This window comes from Diabrotica virgifera, chromosome 7 (genome assembly GCF_917563875.1).
Source record: "Diabrotica virgifera virgifera chromosome 7, PGI_DIABVI_V3a".
NCBI classification, from domain to species: Eukaryota; Metazoa; Arthropoda; class Insecta; order Coleoptera; family Chrysomelidae; genus Diabrotica; species Diabrotica virgifera.
In genome coordinates this window covers 81,279,992-81,305,357 of record NC_065449.1, presented here as the reverse complement: position 1 = coordinate 81,305,357, position 25,366 = coordinate 81,279,992, and the positions used below count along the sequence as shown (strand labels likewise).

Here is a 25,366-nt window from a genome sequence, read left to right as displayed (position 1 = left end):
AAAATGATTGATACCTACGAAAGGCGCCCGAATCGTAAAAATTATCTTCGAGGGCGCCGCGCGTCGTATCGAAGCTATTTATTATAATAGAGACAGCGGATATTGATACCTACAAAAGGCAAAGGAATCTAAAAATGGTCTTCAAGGGCGCCGCGAGTCGTATCTAAGCTATTTATTATAACAGAAACAGCGAAAATTATTGATACCTACGAAAGGCGCCCGAATCGTAAAAAATATCTTCGAGGGCGACACGCGTCGTATCGAAGCTATTTATTATAATAGAGACAGTGGATATTGATACCTACAAAAGGCGAAGGAATCTAAAAATGGTCTTCAAGGGCGCCGCGAGTCGTATCTAAGCTATTTATTATAACAGAAACAGCGAAAATTATTGATACCTACGAAAGGCGCCCGAATCGTAAAAATTGTCTTCGAGGGCGCCGCGCGTCGAATCTAAGCTACCTATGTATTATAATAGAAACACCGGATATTGATACCTACGAAAGGCGCCCGAATCGTAAAAATGGTTTCGAGGGCGCCGCGCGTCGTATCTGTGCTATTTGATTATCTGATTCCTGGTAAAAGTTATACTTTGTTATACCCACTCGCTTCATTATATAGGTTTCTATAGCAGTTTCTGTTTTTTCATTAAGTAAAAACAGTTTTAGGGGAATGGTTGCCACCTAGTCTTTGTGTAAAGTTTAAAAAAAAATTTCAGCGTTTAATTTTTTTAATGGATATACTAACGAAGGAAAAAGGCGCACCGGCCAGCGGGCCGGTGGGCCGGCGGCCCTGTCCGGGCCTGGTTGGCATTGAAGTTCTGCAACTAGACCAAACTTTCTTCGAAAGGCAGATGCCAACCCTTGTGCGTCTCTGATACTGGCCGGGATGGTATGGGCTAGTGAATAGTCATCGGGAAGTGCGAGTAGATCTCGCTTTTCTTCAGTGGTAACACCATGTCTCGCTTTACCGGTACTTCCATAGGCCCCCATGAACTCTTCAAACGTGAGGTCAGGTGTTTCTCGAACTTGGTTTACTTCCACTTCTTTTTCTGCGTCGTGGTCCCCCTCGTACGGCGCCAACCGGTTATGGTGGACTATCATCGGCTTTCCCCTAGGAATCTTGCTTATTCGGTAGATAACGTCATTAATCTTCTTGACAATGAGGAAGGGGCCTTCCCAGAACTCCTGCAACTTGGGAGAACAACCTGTTCGCTTCTTTGGATTATAAAGCCAGACTTTGTCGTTCTCCTTGAAACATCCCTTCTCGGCTTGGGTATCGTATCGTTTCTTCATTCGGTCGCTAGCGATCTGAAGATGGGAACGGACCAACTCGTGTATGTCGTCCATTCTTCTTCGCAATTCATTCACATAATCCTCACCAGCCACATCTTCTCCAGGTCGACATCCAAACTCTAAATCACAGGGTAGACGCATCTCGCGTCCAAATAGGACTTTTGCTGGTGTTTGTCCCGTTGATTCATTAACATCAGATCTATAGACCATTGCGAAGAACGGAAGGTACTGGTCCCAGTCTCGCTGATGATTGGACACCATCTTTGTCAAATACTTGCCGACTGTCTTATTCATACGCTCCACCATTCCATCCGATTGCGGGTGATAGGCCGTTGTTTTCGTCTTCTTCATGCCTAGTTTATCACATATTCCCTGAAATAGATCGCTCTCAAAGTTTCTTCCTTGATCACTATGGATCTCCAGAGGCACTCCAAATCGGCTGATGCAGTCTTTGATTAGCACATCTGCAATAGTGGCGGCCTTCTGGTCCGGAATCGCGTAGATCTCCACCCATTTCGTGAAGTAATCCATTACGACCAACATGTATTTGCATCCATTTTCACTTTCTGGAAATGGCCCGGCAACATCCAAAGCTATTCTTTCAAACGGACTTCCAACATTGTACTGTCTCATACGAGCCTTTCTTTTCCGGTAGGGTCTTAATTTTAGCACAGGTAGTACATTTCTTACACCAGTCCTTCACATCGTCGGAACTATTCATCCAATAAAATCGTTCCCCAATTTTCTGAAGGGTTTTCTTTACACCAAAATGCCCTCCTGATGGACTGTCGTGTAACTGACGAAGTACTTCGGCTACTCTGCTCTTCGGAATCACCAACTGTGTTCTCCTCGCTGAACCATCATCATTTTCCATTACTCGTTTAAGCAAGTTGTCTTCCAAGATGAATGAGTCCCACTGGGCCCAATACGTCTTAACTGCTGAGCCTAGACTTGATATTTCTTGCCAAGATGGTAGACGATTTTCTTCTTTTCATTTTCGAATCTTCTGTAAAACTGGATCTTTCTCTTGCTCTTCTTTGATCTTGGTAGGCGTCCACTCGTCATTGACCACTGTTGTTCTTAGTACTGCTACTTCCTTTGACTTTGTTTTGTTGCAATGGGAACACTCTGCTGGGCACGGCCTTCTAGATAGAGAATCAGCGTTCCTGTGACTAACTCCGGCCCGATGCTCGATCTTGAAATCGTATTCCTGAAGTCGTTCAATCCATCTGACTATCTGACCCTCTGGATTCTTAAACTGCATTAACCATTTAAGGGCGGCATGGTCGGTTCGGATTAGAAACTTCCTTCCATAGAGGTATTGATAGAAGTGTTCCACTGATTTTACTACTGCTAGAAGTTCTCTTCTCGTGACGCAGTAATTTCGTTCAGGTTTTGAAAGTACTTTACTAAAATATCCCAGAACTCTTTCCTGTCCTCCTTGAATCCGAGACAGCACTCCTCCAATTCCGACATTACTTGCATCCGTATCTAAGATGAACTCTCCTTCTGGCAGGGATACCCTAGTATTGGCGCTGTAATTAAATGCCTCTTCAAAGTTTCAAAGGTCGTCTGGCAGTCTTCATCCCAGCAGTAATCCCTTGCTTCCTCTGTAAGTCGCGATAATGGCTTAGCGATATCTGCAAACTTCTTAATGAACCTCCGGTAGTAAGTACATAGCCCCATAAAACTTCTCATTTGATGTTTATCAATCAGTTGGTTCAGGCCATTCCTTCATGGAATCGATTTTTCCTTTAACCAACGCCAATCCTTCTTTGCTGACTATATGACCTAAATAATTGACTTTACTTTGAAATTTCTTGGGGTTTAACATTAACTGAGTAGCTTTAAGTCGATTAAAAACGTCTTCTAAATTCTTCAGGTGGTCTTCAAACGTCTCCCCCAAAACGATTATGTCGTCTAAATACACCAGGCACGTTTTCCAAGATAACTCTCTTAACACATTTTCCATAAGCCTCCCAAATGTCGCAGGAGCATTAAAGAGTCCAAACGGCATAACCTTGAATTCCCATAATCCAGATCCTGTAGTGAAGGCCGTCTTCTCCTTGTCCACTGGATCCACTTCTACTTGCCAATATCCAGACTTCAAGTCCAACGTAGAAAACAATTTACTTCCAGCCAATGTATTTAACGTGTCGTCGTTTCGAGGCAGAGGATAACTATCTTTCTTTGTAACATTATTCAACAAACGGTAGTCCACACAGAACCTCGTAGTTCCATCTTTCTTCTTGACCAGGACCACCGGAGAGACCCATGGGCTCGTAGAATGTTCTATCACCCCGTCTCTCTTCATTTCTTGAACAATCCTTTCAGCTTTCTCTCTCTTCGCCTGTGGTAATCGTCTAGCTGTTTGACGAATTGGCCTAGCTGTATCAGTGTCAATTTTATATTTGACAACTATCGTTCTTCTTGTCTTTCCTCTTTTCGGTACGAATATGTCACGATATTGCCGAAGAAATTCCCTTAATTTCCTTTTCTCCACTCGGTTTAGAGACTGGCCTGCAACTGTAACCATTTGGTCGAACTTGTCGTTGGAATTATCTGATGTTGTCGTCTGACGAATTATGGACGTCACGGGTACACAAGTTCCTACTTTTGTCTCCTTCTTGATGGTCCCCGGGTAGTCATTGACATTAATCAATCTCACGGGAATTTCTTTAGCAGAAGTAACCAATTCCTTTCCAATTAGGATTCCTCGGCCAACCTCCTCGTCGTGGTTCCATGGCTCCATCATAACAGGTGTTCCTTCTTCTACAAATCCCTGTAGCCGCGCTACGATGATCGTTTCACTCCTCGCAGGCACAACTGTATCTTCTTTAATGGCTGCTGGCACAGTGCTGTCATCATGTGGATGAAGAAATAGCTCCTCGTTGCCAACTTTGACTACCCTGCTCTTAAAATCCAATTGAAATCTATGCAAATTCATTACGTTCATTCCTAATATAACATCTTTTTCGATGTCTGCAACTATGACAGTATGGACGAACTTTTCTGCTCCAATCCCTAATTGTATCTGGATTTCTCCGTGGATGTTGGCATTTTCACCTGTGACAGTCCGCAGTCGCAACCGCGTTGGTAAGAGCTTCTTACGACTGTTTATAACTGACGGTCGCATAATGGTCCTGGTTGCTCCGGTATCCACCAACAATGTATACTTTTTACCATTTATTTCTCAATCTACATATACACTATCTTCACGACATTTCAAAGAAGCTATTAGTATGAGAGGGTCTTTGGAAAAGTTGCGGTCGAAGCTGCCCCCCTAAGGCCGACCCGTTCTAGTTTTCCTGCTGGTGAGTTTCTTGATTGCTATTGTACCTAGGGTACTTACGTGAACTCCGTAGTGTCCCATTTCACCACAATTCCAGCACCTTATGGTCTTCGTTTTCTTGGATGCAATGTCTTTCATCATATTAACAAGCTGGTCAAGTTTGTCCTCATCCTGTTCCTCTTTCACAGTCCTAACTTTACTGTACCCACCAGAGGCTTGGGTAGCTGATTTGTATTCGAGGGCGGCGGACAAGACATCAACCAGCGTCTTGTGACGAGCTAATCGCAGTGTTCTTTGCATTTCATGATCACGAAGGCCATCAATGAACGTTTGAACAGCCAACTTTTTCATCATGTCTTCGGGAATTGTTGGATATGCATATCGTACTAACCTGTCAATATCTACCTCGTATTCTTGAAGAGCTTCATCTTTCTTTTGTCTTCGATTTTTAAACTGCGACTGATAGACATGCTCTAAATGTTCGTGCCCGTATCGCTTATTCAGTGTCTTTTTGAGCTGTTCGAAGTCATCTGTCTCCTCTACGGCTATGGTTTGGAGGACATCCAAAGCGTTGCCTCGAAGAGCAATAGTGAGGTTTACAGCCTTTTCTTTTTCGGACTATCCGTTCGCTCTGGCCGCCGATTCGAACTGTTTCATGTAGTTGTTCCATGATGACTTTCCATCGAAATTTGGCACCTTAACACGAGCATGGCTTACACTCCCTTCAACTATTGGCCGTGCCTCCAATTTGTATTTGGTTTCATCATCTTTAATGTCTGTTAAGATGGGTTCCACCCCTTTGTCTACTTTTTCCGTTTCCTCCATTTTCTTTTCCATTTCCTTGATTTTTTCTTCAAAAGTAGATTTTAGGGATGATATCTTGTCGTCAAAATCGGAGGTGACTTAGAGATGCTAACAGAGATCTCGTTAGTCATCTTGCTTTCAAGGGTTGAAATATCACCCGAAACTTTCAAAATCTCACTAGAAACTTTATGTTCTAATGATGTTATATCCACCGAAACTTTGTTCTCTAACGATGTAATGTCTGTCGAAACTTTCGCAATCTTGCCAGAAACTTGGGGGATTTCACTAGAAACCTTGTTCTCTAACGATGTAATGTCTGTCGATACTCTCGAAATTGACGAGATCACAGCAGCATACTTGTCTTTAAACAAATAGGTTTCTGGATCTTGACCCTCTTCTTGCAGAGCGTTCTTTAGACGTTCGACTAGATCAGCCTTTTCGTGTCCATGTCTCTCTCTTTTAACTCGTTGAGTAGCTCCTTAACGAGCAGATCAGTAATTTTCTGCTTATGCTGTGAAGACATGGTCACACATTTTATTTATTACGATTTATATTTATTTATTTTTAAAGATTCCAAACTGTATTTACGCGAATTTATGTTAATTTTATTTTTTTTTAAATACCCCACTTCTGACACCACTGTTAAGATACTGACTTGACTTTTCTGATGTAGTTTAGGTTCTTTTAGCACTAAGTTTAATTTAGTTGATTTATTTATTTTTAATAACTTACATCTAAACAAATGAAAGACACTGAATGTATATCTTTTATTTTACAAACTACGATATCTAATTTATTTATTACACCAAATCTAATAATGTACTTACATAATTACAGTTACAAAAATATATCGTGCCCGACACATATCAAAATACCCCGACGTATTCAAATTCACAACTAACTTACTAATTCCAAAAACCCCTATTTTTACATTATTACAATGCTCCAGAATATGAAAGATTATTACGGAAGAATTCATCTTATTCTAGAATAACAATCGAAAGGTTATTTACATAAATATCAAATAAGTATTTTCTAGAAAGAAATATCGCGGTTAATATACCTGTTTAAAAGGTACCCTTTTAAATGCATTAAAATTCGGTAAACAAGATCCTTTCTGTTAAATTATAATAAATAGGCAAGGAGCTGAAAACAGTCTGGTGACAAAATCACGTCACAATATGGAATGAAGAACATTTACCAAAAAAATTATATTAGAGGGGCATAGCACTGCTAAACGTCGCATACAAAATATTAGCAATGCTTATAACGAATATAGTAATAAAAATAATGAAAAACATATTTGGTGAATACGAATACCAAGCAGGTTTAGACAAGGAGGAAGCAGAACAGAACAGATTTTATTGCTGAAAAAGATATAGAGGAAACCTATCAATATCAAAAATCGACCACGATATTATGGTAGATATACAGAGTGTCCCAAAAAGATTGGTCATAAATTATACCAGACATTCTGGAGTCAAAAATAGTTCGATTGAACCTAACTTACCTTAGTACAAATGTGCTCATAAAAAAAGTTACAGCCCTTTGAAGTTACAAAATGAAAATCGATTTTTTTCAATATAATATCGAAAACTATCAGAGATTTTTTATTAAAAATGGACATGTATCATTCTCATGGGAGGAGCATCTTAAAACAAAATTATAGTGAGATTTGTCCACCCCATAAAAATTTTATGGGGGTTTTGTTCCTTTAAACCCCCCCAAACTTTTGTGTACGTTTCAATTAATTCATTATTGTGGTACCTTTAGTTAAACACAACGTTTTTAAAACTTTTTTGTCTCCTAGTATTTTTTCTATAAGCGAGTTTTTATCGAGATGCGGCTTCTTTTTTAATATATTTACATGCAAATTTTATGGGGGTTTTGTTCCTTTAAACCCCCCAACTGTTTGTGTACGTTCCAATTAAACTATTAATGTGGTACCATTAGTTAAACACATTGTTTTTAAAACTTTTTTGCCTTTTAGACTTTTTTTGACAAGTCAACTTTTATCGAGATGTGGCTTCTTTTTCAAAATATACCCAAAAATGTACATTATAAATTTTCAGATTATAACAGGTCTCTATAATCGTACTTAACCATGCATATACTAATATGTTGTAACACTGAGTTATCGTAAAAGTACTAGGAGGCAAAAAAATGTTAAAAACACTGTGTTTAACTAATGATGCCACAATAATAATTTAATTGGAACGTACACAAAAGTTTGGGGGGTTTAAGGGAACAAAACCCCCATAAAGTTTTTATGGGGTGCACAAATTTCACTTTAATTTTTTTTTAAGATGTTGCTACCATAAGAATGCCACATGTCCATTTTCAATAAAAAATCTCTAAGAGTTTTCGATATATGAAAAAAAATCGATTTTCATTTTGTAACTTCAAAGGGCTGTAACTTTTTTTGTGTGCACTATTGTATATAGGTAAGTGAGGTTCAATCAACCTATTTTTGACCCCAGAATCTGTGGTATAATTTATGACCAATCTTTTTGGGACACCCTGTATATTATTCGCTCCGTGCGTGACCATGGTGGGAGTATCCCGAAACGATGCCAACGTGATTATCGGCGAAATATGACAATATTGGAGGTATCTTTTTAATGTCATTGTCATTGTTTCATTGTTTGTACATATTTGTAACAAATTTTATCAAAAATTGTAAAGTGTTGCGTAAGTATTTAATTGTACTAATAATAGCCAAAATAGTAAGTGTAATTTCTATAGATCTCCAATAATGACATGTAAATTAGAGAAAAAGAGTAAATTAGATGTAAATGACATTAGATGTGTAGACATGTAAATTAGATTTAAACTAGGAAGAGTAAACTCAAAAGACATATTCACGCCAAATAATGTCACTATAAAAATCACCAGATTCATCTTCCTTTTTGGTTGAACATGTCGGCCTTCGACGGTAATCCAGTAATCAGTATCGGACAACTTATATAACTAATTAATTATATAACAATTCGATAAAGAGTTGCTGTTTAACAACAACATTTTTTTATATAAGGCAGACTAAAAATCTAATAATTAAAGGAATAACTCAGAAAACACAAAAAACCTAATTCACCCATGAGTTTTAAATGTCAGTAATGTCAAAATGTCATAAATATATATATATATATATATATATATATATATATATATATATATATATATATATATATATATATATATATATATATATATATATATATATATATATATATATATATACAGTGCTGTTTTTGTGACGGTACGCGCCGGTACGCCGTACCGGCACCTCTTGGTACAAAAAATTTAAAAAATCAACAAAATTATAGACAAATTCCTGAATTCTTCCCTTGCTCCCAAAAAGCTTTAAAACGCCCTTATTAATGATAAATTTAAAAAGTCTTCGCGGGGGTGAACCCCCCTATGAACACTCCCCAGACCCCCAAGAACATTGCGTACCGGAACCTAAGCGTACCGGAACCATTGCGTACCGGAACCTTATGTTGTTACAAAAACAGCACTGTATATATATATATATATATAGTGTCAAAATTTCCTAATTTAGTGGAGTAAATTGCCTGAGGTTGGATCAATTAACAACAAGCATTACAGCGCGATAAATTTGAATTACTCCTCCTAGTTTTAAAACGAGGATAGATTTTTTCCTTTCTGTTCCATTTGGAGTTGTAAAAATAAATTGTAATGAATTTTTAGAAATCCAATTCTTAAGAGGAAACAGTAGCAATCAACAGGTAGCGAAAACGCGTTCCAAGATTGCGGCTGTAATTTTGAATATTTTTTCGAGATATTTGGCACACTTATTCGTAATATAATAAAGAATGGCGGTACAGAGCCCAATTTGAAAAATATATTAATATGTGGAAATTACTCTGTAATTAAATACAATATTAAAAAAACAAGCCTGTACCGCCATTAAGAAGAACAAAAAAATACACTTTCTTCAAATAAACTTTTTTATCCGATGCCTAGATTTTGTAGTTTATTTGAAGAAGGTGTATTTTTTTGTTCTTCTTAATGGCGGTACAGGCTCGTTTTTTTAATATTGTACTTAATTACAGAGTAATTTCCACATATTAATATATTTTTCAAATTGGGCTCTGTACCGCCATTCTTTATTATATTACGAATACGTGTGCCAAATATCTCGAAAAAATATTCAAAATTACAGCCGCAATCTTGAAACGCGTTTTGGCTACCTGTTGATCGCTACTGTATCACCTTAATACTACATCCAATTTATACATAAATTGGAAAAATATTGTTAAAAAATAATTATTAAAAATTTTCCACTTCACAATATGTATTTATCACATGCCTCAAATGATGAGCTCCAAAAATGTAAGGTAAGGCTGTGGTTTCTATTAGATGCTGTAGGCTGCGTACAGCGTCACGCGCGCCGTAGGAAAATTGTTCATTTTCATTACTTATAGACTTTGAAGGACAAAAACTATCTTACAACCGAAAATAGTTAAAAAAAAAGAGTAGGTAATTCTAAAACAAATTTAAATTACGGGATGAATTTAAGTGACCACCGACTTAGCCGGTTGTCTCCAATAGACGCCTTATACTGCGTACAGCGTGTATTGGAGACTATCGACTAAAGGCGCTAGGTGTGGCGTCAGTCATGCACGGAGGGAATAGGTAAGGCACTTTTATCTATTCGGTTTTATCGTCTCCTGTAAAATGTGCTGCGGGAAGCCAATATAAATAGAAAATTATATAGCAATATTAGCGAGAAACAAGCAGGAAGTGATATAGATATCTAAAGAATTAGAAGAAAAAGTCCAAAGGACCTACCTCGAAAATCTTTTAGTTACTGCATATCGTTTCCATGGTAACTGGTAACCACGTGCCTTTATCGGGCGTTATGAAATCAACCCCGAATATCACAATATAGTGCGGGCGTTTAAAACATATGTAGGGGAGATGGAGGTATTGCGAGCCAGTGGGGAATAAGTGCCACCTTATTTTTAGGAATTGGAATGCCTTAATATAACTGCTGAACGCTCTATAAGGTTGATCTTAAGTTGTAATGTCTCATAGGTTTTGAGATTCTTCATCCGTATTCTGCAGTGATTTCCGAACCATCAGCTTAATGAGCCATATTTTAAAATTATTTCTAAAAATTAGACATCAAAGGACATATAGACTGTGCGAAGAGAAAATCAGCCATACACAGTTTGGTTTTCGGAATGAATTGGGTACGAGAGAGGCTCGCTTTAGTATACAAGTGCTATTTCAACAATGTAGAGACGTAAACTGTGATATTTATGCATGCTTCATTGATTACCATAAAGCGTTCGATACAGTAAAGCACGACAAGCTGATGGATAATTATCAGCAATCTGTACTGGAATCAAACATCAACTATCCGGACAGAGGCAGGAGAATCAGACGATATCAAAATTAAACGTGGGGTCCGTTAGGGATGTATATTATCACCACTGCTGTTTAACATCTACTCTGAGCAAATCTTTCAAGAAGCAGTGGTAGATGTTGAAGCCTGAACTAGAATTAACGGAGAATGTATCAATAACATAAGATACGCAAACAACACGGTGGTATTCGCTGACAGTTCCGAAGCCCTCCAGGAGTTAATAAACAGAATCACAGAAGTCAGCCAGAGATACGGACTTTCACTAAACACTAAGAAAACAAAATGTATGATGATCTCTAAGAAGGAACAGCAATTTGGACGAATCAGTGTGAACGGTCAACAAATAGAAAGAGTAAAAACATACACCTACCTTGGTACGAACGTCAATGAAAACTGGGACCATTCCATAGAAATTAAATGTAGGATAGAGAAAGCAAGATCTGCATTTCAAAAAATGGCTAAGTTATTCAAATGTCATGATTTATCATTGCCCATAAAAGTCAGGTTACTGCGATGTTATATCTTTCCTATACTGTTGTACGGAGTTGAGTCGTGGACTCTCACAGACGCCACCTGCAAGACAATTGAGGCTTTTGAGATGTGGCTTTATCGTCGAATCCTGAAGGTATCTTATACCGACCACGTTACTAATGAGGGTGTTTTGCTGAGAATGCAAAAGGAAAAAGAGCTGTTAACCACAATAAAAGCAGCCAAAATCGAATAACTCGGTCACATCATGAGAAACAGCGAAAGATATGGACTACTGCAACTAATCTTGCAAGGAAAAGTGGAGGGAAAACGAGGACCAGGAAGGCGAAAGATTTCCTGGCTGAAGAATCTACGCACATGGTTCAACACAACAACCACAAGTATTTTTAGAGCAACAGTGTGCAAAGTACAGATTGCCATGATGGTCGCCAACATCCGAAACGGATAGATAGGAAAATCAGTTCTCTTTATACTGTTCACCGGACTTGAGTGAAATTGTGCAATAATGGTCGCATTTAGGAGACGAAAAAGTGAGGAAGCGGTTCCCGATGGAGCGGTAAAAGTTGTGTTTTGTCTTGTGAACACTCCGCTCCTAAATTCTTGACAGCCTATCACTTTCTGTTATATGTGAGGTTATACAGGGTGTTTCATTAATAATTGTCCATATAGTAACTGGAGAAACCTTAGCACAAAATACGAAGATTTAACCTAAAACCCTTAAATAAAAGGTGGTTCCTTACTGAGTTACAGGGTGTTTTATCTAAAAATTTAAAAACTATTTTTGCTCAGCATTTTAACCTATTCGACGTATCCTCTTCATACTTGGCAGGAAGTATAGGTACTGTACAATCTACTAAATTATGATAAACAAACGTTTCTAGGTACTACCAGAGGCGTACGACAGGGGATAGTGAATGGTTGACCCTTCTCAAATTATACGCCACTGGAGGAATTACTATTTTAGTGTAATTTTTTGATTTTTCAATACTCTTTATTTACATAATATACTCTTTATTCGTAACGATAAAATGATTAGTTTTCTAGATATTTCAAATTAAAAATGAAGCGACACAATATATTAATCAAAATAACCGTGTCGTTTTATTTTCAACTTCAAAGATCTCGAAAAGTAATGACTTTATCGTTACGAATGAAGAGTATATTATTTTCATAGAAAGTATTGTAGAATCCAAAAATTTAACTAAAATAGCAATTCCACCAGTGGCGTAGAATTGGGAAAGGGTCAACCATTCACTTTCCCCCGTCGTACGCCTCTGGTAATAGACAGAAACGTTTGTTTAACATAATTTAGTAGTTTGTACAGTTTTGCTGAGTAAAAATTATTTTTTAAATTTTTAGATAAAACACCCTGTAACTCAGTAAGGAACCACATTTTATTTAAGTGTTTTACGTTAAATCTTCGTATTTTGTACTAAGGCTTCTCCAGTTAGTATATGGACAATTATTAATTAAACACCCTGTATACTTGCCTCTGTACAATAAATTGTTTTTTTACTTCATAATCATGGTCAAAGACCATGGATTGTTTACCGTCTGCGCCATTTTTCAATTGATAATTAGTACTTGACGCCATCTTTCAACAAGTCTATTGACAAATTCACAAAAGTAGCATACGTTGGGCGGAGGTAGCGGAATTGAAATGAGCTCACTGTCATGGCGACCGTTCCGTAACATGTTTCTCAAGTAGCGCCACATTCAAATAACTAATTCCCAACAGTTGCGGAACCGCTCCGTCACTTTTTCGTCTCCTGAATGCGACAATTGAAGGGGTAAGAACCAAAAGGATCTAAGTGTCGTTAGGTTCGTTTAACGCATAATATATTTAAATGTTTAATTACGTTTCACATAATGTTGTTACTTGCTTGTTTGTTTAAAAAAAATCACTTGGACCTCTTTGGTTCTATTTTTTCTTTAGATTTTTTTTAGAAAACGATGATTTCCCAATAAGAAAACTTTATTGTAATAGTAAACATTATAAAAAAATATTAATTATCAAAGTCAGAGTAAATGTCAAGATCATTATTTTCTTCTTGGACATTTTCCTCCATTTTAGTTTCCGTCGTCGTCGTTGGCTTATTTTCTGTTGCATTTTTTTTTTCTTTTTGGGTTGATGGACCATATTTTGGTTAAAAGTGTGATGAACTGGGGGAATAAAAGGCAACAGCTGAATAAGATTTTCCCACTTAGCATATGGAATTTCCAAAACGGCTCTATATAGGTGTTGGTTTAAATTTTCCAGCGATAAATTTGGTCTACCTACGTTAAATAATGAGCACTTTTCAGATTGGAAAGCAAGGCTGTTATTTGGATGCCTCGTTGTATGGAACACAAGGAATAAAAAGTTTTCATGTCTGTACTCAAACCACACGATTTCTCGCCATTTTATTGGTCGCTTTTCCATATCTCTTTTTGGATCACACATGAGCCTATGAAGGTAATCAAAGTCGAGATTAGTGGCAAAGTGATCCAAGCGCGCTTAGATCACTTTACCGCTACTGAAAAGAGAACATCTGTAAACCTAACTTTTCCCCTTACCAAGAGATGGCGCAGAACGTTTAAAAATCAATTGGATAATTTTGCCAGCAAGTAATGTTTAGTTTTAACTTTCCATATATGCGCTTAACTCATTTTTTAAAAAAATGTCACTTAGACCCTTTTGGTTTTTACCCCTTCAATTGTTCTAGCGATACGTGGTAACTCTTGACGCCTTTAGTATTACAGGTTTTTGTCAGATCCAAATTAGTTTATCACTGTGGATTCGTAAAAATATGTAGTTTCATTGCACCACATCTGATTTTCTGTTAAATTATGCTGTTTTCATATTTTAAACATTTTAAATAAAAAATGCACCTTGGGTGCTTGTTACTGGATAGCACACGAGTTCTTACGAGCTTGTGGGGTATGGTAATCAAGACATACCCAGCACGTAATTTTTGTAGCCACTGTGGCTCCCATTACCATAATGTGGTAAACACAATGGTTTTACCAAGGTGGTAGTAATAATGTAAAGTGTACAGTGGTGTAATACCCAGGACGTGGTAAAAATGTGGTAATACCAAACAATTAGTAAAAAGAGTAAACAAAAAAATGATAAAACCCCTAGAGAAAAATCAAAATGGCAGATTTTTGCTCTATCGCCAGAAAAGGAACAAGCAGAGTTAAAGTTTTTATCATTTTTGTTCTTGTTTTTTTCTCACTTTATCTCATTTTCCTTAGATTTAGTTTCTTATATGACATTTTTTAGACATTATCTTTACTTTTACTATTACAATAACTGGTGGCTCCCATTACCCATATGACGGGGTAATGAGAGCCAAATCCTTTTTTTAAATTTTTTAAAAATAAATTATATTATAATTAGTTTTGTTTAAAAAATGTCACATATAACAAAACTATATAACTTCCTATATCATTTTTTAAATTTGTTTAAAGACTATGGTTTATAAAAATATTTCCTTAATTAATCCTTAATTTCTCCCATTCCCCCCCTAATTATTTTAAAATTTACTTTGGTTAGGTAAATATATTTTAATGAAAAAAAGGTTCAACATAAATTTAATGGAATTTCATTTTTCCGTTTCCACTTTTGAAAAATTAAAAGGTACATAAAATGTTCTTACCGTGATCGTAGGGTTAAAATATTTTCAGATATAGGATCATATTTCCACACTTTTAAGAAACTGTCTGTACTGGTAGTAACCAAAAGTAGACCTGTATCTGACTTTATATCATTTGTCCATAATATTTGGGTAACAACTTCCTCATGTGCCGATTTAATTGTCATTACTTCTTCTCCATCTTCATTTTGAATGTTCCAAATAATAATGGAGCCTAAAAATTCGGGGTAATAATCTTGTTTGTATCAGAAAATTAATAAAACTTATTACCAGAAAATGTTGATCCTGCTAGAATACTAGGTCGACTGGGATTAAATTTTAAACAGATCACACAACTCTCTGTTTTTAAAACTTTCTTAGGTTGATCTGGTAATTTACCATTACTGAAATTTAATTAAAATTTAAATCAAGAAGACTACTTAAATTAAATACATTATTATAACGAAAAAGTTACTTTTGACCGACCTCAAATAACGGTTGCAACTCGATCAAGTGATTTATTTATTTATTTTATTTTTTTTAGCGTATGGCTACATCACAGGTTCATATATATACATATATATATATAAATTACAAACAACAGTAAATACAAAAATATTCTACAAACAAACATCTAGATTATAAATATATTCGATTGACTCTTTTGTAGTAACCAGGAAATCCGAAGGGTTGCCGTTATAGGATCTAATAGGGCATTCCTCTACCATGTGTTTTACTGTTTGCCTTTCGGCGCCGCAGTCGCAATTTGGTGATTGTATTTTTCCCCATCTGAAAAGTGAGTCGGAACATCTGCCAGAGTTCGTCCTTATTCTATTGAGTGTGGTCCAAATTCGTCTCGGTTGGTTGAAGCCCTCAGGTTTGCTTGTAATACATGGCATGTTCCAGTTAGCTGGTGCAGCGTTATTCTCCCATTGTTCTCTCCACCGTTCAGTTATGAAGTTTTGATCTACTAGCCTTTTTGCTGTTTTTAGAGGCGGGTGTCTTGAACGGAGCCTATTTATGTCTCTGGCGGAAGTTCCGACATGGGAGCGGAGCTCAGGATCAGTATTGATTTTTGTAAATTCTCTGACAAGGGCATGTTCCCGGCGGATGGGTGGTGGAGCTATATGATTCAAAGCTGGTAACCAGTAAGTGGGCGTGGCCTTGATTGCGCCCGATATAGTTCGCATGGCTTGGTTGAGTTGGACATCAACACGGTGAGTATGTGGACTGTTTATCCATACTGGTGCACAGTATTCCGCTACGGGGTATACCAGTCATAATGCTGTCGATCTAAGTGTGGGTGCTGAGGAGCCCCATGTAGTGCCGCAGAGCTTTTGCAGGATGTTGTTACGAGTTCGGAGTTTTGCAGCAGTCTTAGTAAGATGCTCTTTAAAGTTTAGCGTTCTGTCAAGTATAACACCTAAGTATTTTGGGTGTTTATTATAGTTAAGGAGTCTGTCCTCAAAATGGATTTGAGGTTGATAGTTGGCCATCTTGTTGTTCAAATGAAAGCAGGACACTTCTGTCTTAGTTGGATTGGGTTGCAATCTCCATTTGCGGAAATAATTCCCTAGGTCATTTAAATCGTTTGTTAGAATGCGTTCAGTGACCTCGATTTCTTTATGACTTGCGGCAAGCGTCCAGTCGTCTGCGTATCCAAACTTTTTTGATGTGGTTTCTGGCATGTCTGCTATGTAGATGCTGAAAAGCATGGGAGCCAGCACGGATCCTTGTGGAAGTCCATTATTCAGTTTTCTTTGGATACTAGTCTTGTCTCCCAATATAACTTTAAAACATCTGTTGGATAGCATGGCGTTAATAACCTCAGTGGTCTTTCTGCATGGGATTATTCGCATTAATTTATATATTGCCCCTTGTCGCCACACAGTGTCGTAAGCAGCAGATATATCGATGAAGACAGCGGTTGTTTTTAATTGCTTTTGAAAGTTTGATTCCACATAATTGGTCAGGGCGAGTACCTGGTCTGTGCAGCTGCGGTTTGGCCGAAATCCTACCTGTTCCACTGGTAAGTGTTGGAATATGGTTTTGCTGATTCTATTATACAACAGTCTTTCGAACAATTTGTACACCATACTTAAGAGTGCGATGGGGCGGTAGTTTTTCGGTGAATTATTACTTTTCCCTGGTTTTAAAATGGCGACGATTTTTGCATTTTTGAGTTGGTGGGGGACGTTTCCCGTTTGAAGGATGTCAGAAAAGAATTTTGCGAGCCATTGCCTAGTGAATCTGCCGCTATGTTTGAGGAACTCAGCGTGAATGGCGTCGAAACCCGGCGCTTTTCCTGTTTTCATTTCACTTAGGGCTTGCGATATTTCTTCATGCGTAAATGGGTTGGAATATTCTGTTGAGTGTGCAAGACTAGATTTTATGGTTTTGAGGTCTTTTTTTACTTTAATTGTAAGTAAACGATTTTGAGGTGCCCTAGAGGTTGACACTATGTGCGTAGCTATTTGGTCTGAAGTTACTAGGTTGGTTTGGCGAGCGGGTGGGTTGCTACTTCCGAGTTTCCGTAGTAGGGACCAAGCTTGTCGACTTGACTTCTAAAAGTCTAGGTTTTCTACTGTCTGGGTCCATTTTTCACGCCTGGCAGCATCAATGCTGTGGAGTAGTTCGTCTGCAATCTCCTGCTTTCCATCTTCGCAATATTCTTCATACAGTTTTTCGCTCTGTTCTGTCCAACCAGGGATATATTCTTTGCGGTATCCTCTAGGGATTGTCGCTTTTGCTGAGGTGATTATTGCTCCTTTAGTCTCCCGTAGTTCTGGCTCTTTGGTGGAATCCATCCTAGGCATTTGTCAAGGTTACTGGTGAAAGCAGACCAGTTAGCTTTCTTGAAGTTCCATCTGGGGCGTGGGAACGATCTTATAATCGGAATGCTGATACCGATCTTGATTAGGACGGGGCGATGTTGACTATGTGGAAAGTCAGGCATAACCCTTCGTGATGCTGCTAGCGGTTGGCCTTTGTTGTCAATGGTAACAAAACAGAGATCAGAGTTATATTCTCTCCTCCAGGCAGCAGATCTGAAAGTGCCTCTATCTTTGGCGTCGAATAGAAGGTGGGCACCATGTTCCTCTGCCCATTCCACAAGGGACGTGCCATTTCTGTCAGTGTCTGAGTATTTCCACATCTCATGGTGGCTGTTGAAATCGGGTCTAGGACGTTTCATCGCCGCCGTTTCGATGCCGCCAGTTCGATGCCGATGCCGGCCGATTCATCGCCAGTCAATTAATCGCTATCTGATATATTTCCGAATTTTCGACAGTTACAATTATTAGTTATTTTTAGTACTAATTAGGAATTCTAGGAAATGCGAGATATGACGGCGATGAAATGGACTGGCGATGAACCGGCGGCATCGAAACGGCCGGCGATGAACCGGCGGCATCGAAACGTCCCATTCCGGTTGAAATCCCCTACGTATATGGCTGGGTGTTCATAGGGATTAAGAACTTGGACAGGCCAGGTAATAGCAGGAGGTTTGTATATGTTAGCTATTATGACATTACCTATTTTCACTGTTACCTCGTGGATGTTGTTCTCGGTAGAAGTGGCGATTATTGCTGCATTTTCTATGGTTGAACGGACATATGTTGCCACTCCGTAAGCTCTATCGTAGGTAGCGCCCAAAAGATCGAGTGATAGGCGGAGCCTAGACTCTAGGCTCTATCACACTCTAGACAATTCTCCCATAATCAAGAAGTGGACAGAATCAGAGCGCAATGAATGCAGATGGGCGTGGATGATTCTGAAGTAACGTATTTTACTATATAATAGGAACGCTCATGTAAGTATAGTTAATAAGTACATAAGTAGAACTTTAAATTTATAAATAAAAAGTCTTATACAATAAATTCAAACCGTTAGTTTTATTTAAATTCGTTACATTATGATTAATCATTATATTCTTTTATGGTAATAATTTCACATAGATCAATAAAAAGTTTATTACATGTTGAAAGTAAGTTGGTAAAACAATATTAAAACATTTAGGCTTGGATCCCGCGTACCAAAAAAAAGTTGATTAATAGCAAGCTGAAAATGTGTTAATAGCTTAACGGTGTCTAGTCGGAGAAACTTTCATGTATGGGAACATTGGAACAGGGGAAGTTTTAATTGGGGAACGTGATTTTAACTATGGAACGTGCCATCCTGACAAGTTTATGACTGTGAAAACTAGCAGGTTGTTTTTAAGTTTATTCAATAGCAAACTTTATATAATATATGAAAAAATGTTTGTCTGGCAAATATATTGGGCATTTTAAAAGTCCGACACGTAGAACATGTCAAATGACAGGAATTATATTGGTGGTAAATAGCAGTCTGATGTTTGCATGAGAGTTTAATGAAAGGGTAAGAAATCAATTGGAAGTTCTGTCCGACAAAATACATGGGACGTCTTCGTAGTCTTGACGTTCGAAAATTTTAACCTGTTCCACAATTAAAACTTCCCTGTTCCAGTGTTCCCGTACATCAAAGTTTGTCCGCCTAGACACCGTTAAGATTCTAACAAATTTTTAGCTTGCTATTAATAAACTTTTTCTGGTACGCGGGATCCAGGCCTAATTATTTTATTTGTATAAATAGCGTTTTTATAAATCCTTTTATTTCGGATGAACAAACGCAGAGATCAGAGAGCTGTATCGGAAACCACAAATTAGCCAGATCATCAGAATAAAGAAACTTAGATGGTTAGGTCTTCTTGCGCGAATGGCTGAAAGTGAGCAAAGGACTCGCTGCTAAGAGAGGAAGGAAAGAAGAGAAGAGGACGACCACGGAAGAAGTGGCTAGAAGGATATAAGGAAGACCTTGAAACAATCCGGAAAACTCCAAGCCATGGTTTTTTAAAATGTGTATTTATTCTATAACTTTAATAATTTATTATTAAAAATTAAAACCTGCCCTTTAATTGTCAATAAAATTCTTAAAAATGTCAATATATTTAATTTCAAAATTAATGTTATTAAATGCTCGGCGCAAAAAATTAAAGCGAACTCAGTTTTTTGTGCTCTTTTCGAGTGTGCAAAGGTGTTTGAAAATTTCAGTATACAAAGTGTTGTTTCAAGGTCACAATTACTTTATGTTTTTTGGGTAATCCGGACCTGTATTTTTATTGTGGTTACTGAATGGGTCGTTCCAATGTTAAAATTAATATTGGTTCATTAGATTTAATAATTTATTCTTAAAAGTTAATAATACCTGCTTTTTAATCCCAGAGTTCTTAAAAATGTCAATATAGGTAATGTCAACATTAAAGTCATTAAATAGGGAACTTACATAAAATTTTAAATTCGAAAAAAACGTTATAAATAACAACAGAACATAATTTAAAACATGTTTCAAAGATAAAAAAGTTTTGTTTGCCTTTCGTTTGGCCCCTTAAGACGATTAAAAATTCAAATTATACCAGCCAGCCCAAAACGCGTCGTGACGTCATCCGGTTATATGTTTACATTCTGCACCAACAAAGTAAACAAAATTGTATATAATTTTAAATTAAACATTATAAACGTCAGTAAAAAATACAGTTGTGACGTCACAAGTGTTTTTGATCGTTTGAAGTATTCATAGAAAACGTGTACTTTTACAAAATGGTTTTATTTTCCATAGTAAACCTTCTTTCCTTTCCTTCAAAAACTGTATCACACTCCAGTCTCAACCAACTGGTATATATTATTACAATGACATACGATAAATGTCATTAGAATATAAATATTTTCTCTTATTTCACGACGATGAGCTGGCCAAATACCCAAATAGGTGGAGGCCAATAAACTAAAGAAGGAGAAGAAGAATATGCCTAAATATAACTATAATCATAACTATTTAATAAAACTATGTAACGTCACGGGTCGTTTGAACTATTTTATTCCGCAGAAGACGTTAAATTTGTATTTCTAAGTTATAACGAGTTTTTGAAGCGTGAAATTTTGGAAATCTCATTTTTAAACAAAACTGAACATTATTATGAAATAAAAAATGTGCAAGTTCCCTATTATCTGGCCAAAAAAATTGAAAGCGAACCATTAAACTTCGTGTTTTGTGCTCTTTTCAAATCGTTTCAATATACAGGCTACAGGGTGTTGTATGAAGGTCACAATGAATTTATATTTTTTTTGTCCGGACATGGATTTTTCTTGTGATTAAGAGTTGGGTGGTTTGGATTCTAAATGAGACATATATGTCTCATACACATATTGTGGTTACCAAATATCAAAAAATATACAAGTTGGTTCTTAAGTTATGGATGCAGAAATAAATGGGCAAAATCTATCAAACGCCCTGTAACTCGGTTATAAAAATGGGTGGGACAATAAATGAAGTATATCTAGAACTGCCTCAGTGACCTCTATTCACCATTCAAGTATTTCCGTTTCCAATGAATCACTCTGTATATTATAGTCATCATTACAATTCTTACCTTAGCAATGTATAAACGAATACGTATCCTGGATGATGGCACCAGGATTGGTGCTCATAGTTACAAGTAAATGCCAACGACTTTCCTGATTGGTTCCAAGAGACAGAAGCAATTCTCTTCGACAAATTCTGCAAAATATTCAGAAAATAATTCAGATTTTTAAATTAAACGCCAAAATCATACACTATCCCCAGTTCCAACATTTGCTATGGATAATGTTTGTAACAGTTTGCAGTCCGCTTCATTAGTGTCATTTTGTAATCTATATCCTCTGAAAGCATGCGAATTGTTAGCTTCGTCTATTTCCTTTCTAACCGTTGGATATATTCCTCTCAGCCAGTTTGCAAGTTTTACCATATCAACATCTTCAGCTACAGAAGGAGTTTCTATAGCGTCAGTTTGAATCTAGAAAAATTAATTCGAATAATAATAAGTCGAATAATATGTAATTTAAAAATAAAACAATTATTTTTTATGTAATCAACTAAATGTATACGCCATATCTTACATAGTTATATAAATTAACAAAGAGCCATAATAATAATGAAATATAAGTAGACTACACTCTAGATTTAGAGTGAAACATCGAACGGACCCAATAATTCTTAAGACTTCTCCTGTTTTCCATTTGAATTTAGGCAAAGTACCCCGCACAAACCTTATGGAAATTAGGTCACCGTGAATTTTGTTCATACTTTGGGAAAATACTCTTTGAAGCATCAAAGTACTAGTAGTATAGGATTTTTTCCTGGCTATCCAATGGAGACCTTTACTTTGACCTTGACCTTCAACGGACGTCATCTTCTAGAGTTTCGAGGCCGATCACCTCGGGCCGGTGCGCCTTTTGCCTTCGTTAGTATTTATCCATAAAAAAATAAACACCGAAAAAAAATTTTTTTTTAACCTTTACACAAATATGATGCAGCTACCATTCCCCTAAAAAATGTTTTACTTGTTTCTGATTTCGCCGTTTAGCGCCGAGGGCGCACCAGAAACCTTCATAAAGAAGCCAGTATCAATTTTAGCTGTTTCTAATATAATAAATAACTTAGATGCCACGCGCGGCGCCCTCGAAGATAATTCTTATCTACGATTCGGGCGCCTTTTGTAGGTATCAATTTCCGCTGATTCTATTATAATAAATAGCTGAGATGCGACCTACGGCTCCCTCGAAATCAATTTTTAAAATTTGGTCGCCTGTCGTAGGCATCAATTTATGCTGTTTCTGCTGTAAAAATGCTTTTCGAGGGCACTGCGCTTCACATCTAAGCTAATTGATTATCTGATACCTGATATAAACAGTTTTACATCTTTGTAGGTAGGTAGGCAGGCACGGATCTAGAAATTCATAATAGGGGGTCAAGACTTACTTACTGATTGTTTGAAAATAAGAGTTGACAGAAAAAAATAATAAATAATAAAAAAATGCTTATAGACTAAATACAATAGGGGGGTCCATGGACCCCTTGACCCCCCTCTGTATCCGCGCCTGTAGGTAGGTGTAGTTTTTGGGCTCCATACTAAATTATACATATGTTGTACCCCATAATTCCAAATAAGGAAGCCAAACAACGAACAAAATACAACTTGTCAACTTACTTGTATTAGGTATCAGATAATCAAATAGCTTAGATGCGATGATCAGCGCCCTAGAAGACCATTTTTGCAATTCAGGCGTCTTTCGTAGGTATCAATATCCGCTGTTTCTATAATAATATAAGAGTGTTACATCTCATTACATCTCACAATATTGGCGTAAAATATATGAGTGCAGTTTTCTGCGATCCATAATTGCATTATACATATAGGATTATTGCGCCCTCCTACATAATGAAGCAAGTGGCTACAACAACATTCAATTCATGTCAGGTATCAGATAATCAAATGCTAGAACACATAGCTCGAAAAAGGCTTCCGGGTTTTATGTTAATAGCCTAGATGCAACGCGCGGCGCCCTCGAAGACCATTTTTATGATTCGGGCGCCTTTAGGTATCAATCTCCGCTGTTGCTGTTTAATGCCACCATTGCATTGGCATTAAATTAATGTACATGTGCAGTTTTCTGCGCTCGTTCATTCGCTCTTACAAATCTCCTGTTTGCACCCATATTAACCTCTTGCACTCCCTTCTTACTCTCATACAATTTGTCCTCAGATATCCATGCCACTCATTCCACCAGAATGGTTGTTTCCTTTCATACCTCCCATTTGACTTTACACAAGCCAACTCCGGTGCCGCACTCAAACCCTCGATCAACTTACATCCTCGCATCTCGAACCAATCAAGCCAAAAGCATCCACCTCCTCATTTAAAAATCTCTTTAGATCGATATCTCTATCTTTCTGTTTCTTCCTTTTGCTCGTTATTTCAATAATCACATACTTATGTAAGCTGAGCGATTCTTCTTCCAAAACAGTCTAGCCTATGACCCTGTTTAGAAGTAACGTTGAAAACAGTGAGATGTCCACAAAGGATTTACTATTACCTCTCACGAACCTAGGTGCATTACCGTCATTTAGCACAGTAGGCCTCACGGCGTAGATCCATTCTGATAGGTTTTTCTCTCTCCCATCAGATCTCCTATCTTTAATGATTCTTTGTCGAGAGACCAACTTTACATATGACTCCTGAAATAGGATCAAGTCATAACATTCCCTTCGTGAAAGTGCCTCTGCAACGTCGTGAGCGGCCCTCGCCCTTCCCACATTTATTTGAAGGAACTTCGTATTAGATAGTTTTTATCTCTCTAACTGACTTACCCGTACGATTTCTGATTCCTGGTCCTAGGTGCTTTTATCGACTCTTTCCTCGTCACTTGTGACAGGGTCTCTCTTGAGGCTCCGCTTTTCCGGGATCAGTTTTTTTACTCCGCGCACTGTAAACTGTCAGATCTGTGACCGGACTCTTTACCCTGTTTTCTACCTTGCAGTCGGTTTTACTATGCCCGAATTGCCTTTTACTAAACCATCCACAACTTAGTCACGGATCACCTGACACCATGTGGTTGTGGATTTTTTATCGAGGTTTACTCTTATATTATATGGAGTTTTAGAGCGCTCTAAAAATTTGAAAAAGTTCAAAAAGATTCTGTTGAACACCGATCATCATGATTATTGTTAAATGTTTGTGAATCCAGTATGTCCTTCTGTAAAAGTAGTTAAAAAATTACTCAGACTTTTCAAAAATTTGTTTGGAGTCTCCAGAGGGTACCTACCAAAGAGTGTAACGGAATAAATGGGATACTGGGAAACTGAAGCAATATTTTTGTCTCATCTTCATATAATTTACTACATATTCCCAATAAAAGTAGTCAATTACTTAATGGTTTTAAATTAAAATTAAACTTAAAAAAATTCACAAGTAATATTATTTACTTTTGCATAAAAAGTTTGATGCAAAAACTTACGAGGGGGTCTGGCGCCTTTGTTTAGAGATTAGGTTGGCGCCTTTGTTTAAAGATTAGGTTGGCGCCTTTTTTAAAATTTGGGTTGGCGCCTTTTTCATGAGCCAGTCCGGCCCTGGTTTTTAGCATTAAATTGATATAAACAGATTACTCATGGGTTATTCGGATCGCTAAACACTAATATACCATCAGAATTGACCTACGGAGGACGTGGTGGCGAGGGCCACAACAAGGGACGTCATCTTCTAGAGTTTCGATGGTGTTCGGCATTTAATTGATGCAAATGAATTACTAGAGGGTTTTTTGAGGTTGCTAAACACGAATATGCTACCAGAACCGACTCCCGGAGCACCTGGTTTCCAAGGTCAATGAAAGGAGCTCCTGGAGATTCTGGAGGGTCTTTGGTACTACATTATTGCAAACGGATTAGTTATAGGTATTTGAGGTTGCTGAACACGAATACGTGATCACAGACACAGGAGCACCTGGTGGGTGCCTAAGACAGGTTATCTTCTGTAGTTAAAAACCTAAAAGTAATCCATTTGATGCCTTCATTTGATTCCTTCGAAACTCCAGAAGATAACCTGTCTGAGACACCAGGTGCTCTTGTGTCTGTGCTGATCACG

At 37.4% G+C, this 25,366-nt stretch overlaps 1 protein-coding gene and 1 non-coding gene across 2 annotated transcripts in view; one reads left to right on the top strand and one right to left on the bottom strand.

Moving 5' to 3' along the window:
- The window catches only part of LOC126888205 (cytoplasmic dynein 2 intermediate chain 2-like), a 72,790-nt gene that overhangs the window by 40,027 nt on the left and 7,397 nt on the right, over positions 1 to 25,366 (bottom strand). Inside the window, exons 3-6 of the mRNA XM_050656259.1 lie at positions 21,521 to 21,742; positions 21,338 to 21,465; positions 15,184 to 15,296; positions 14,917 to 15,127 (exon numbers count right to left, since the gene is read on the bottom strand). Coding sequence (XP_050512216.1) covers positions 14,917 to 15,127; positions 15,184 to 15,296; positions 21,338 to 21,465; positions 21,521 to 21,742 — 674 coding nt within the window. The remainder of the gene's footprint in view (positions 1 to 14,916; positions 15,128 to 15,183; positions 15,297 to 21,337; positions 21,466 to 21,520; positions 21,743 to 25,366) is intronic.
- Positions 14,149 to 14,271, top strand: LOC126889175 (U11 spliceosomal RNA). The gene has a single exon (XR_007699944.1). It is a non-coding gene; the product is annotated as a U11 spliceosomal RNA (small nuclear RNA).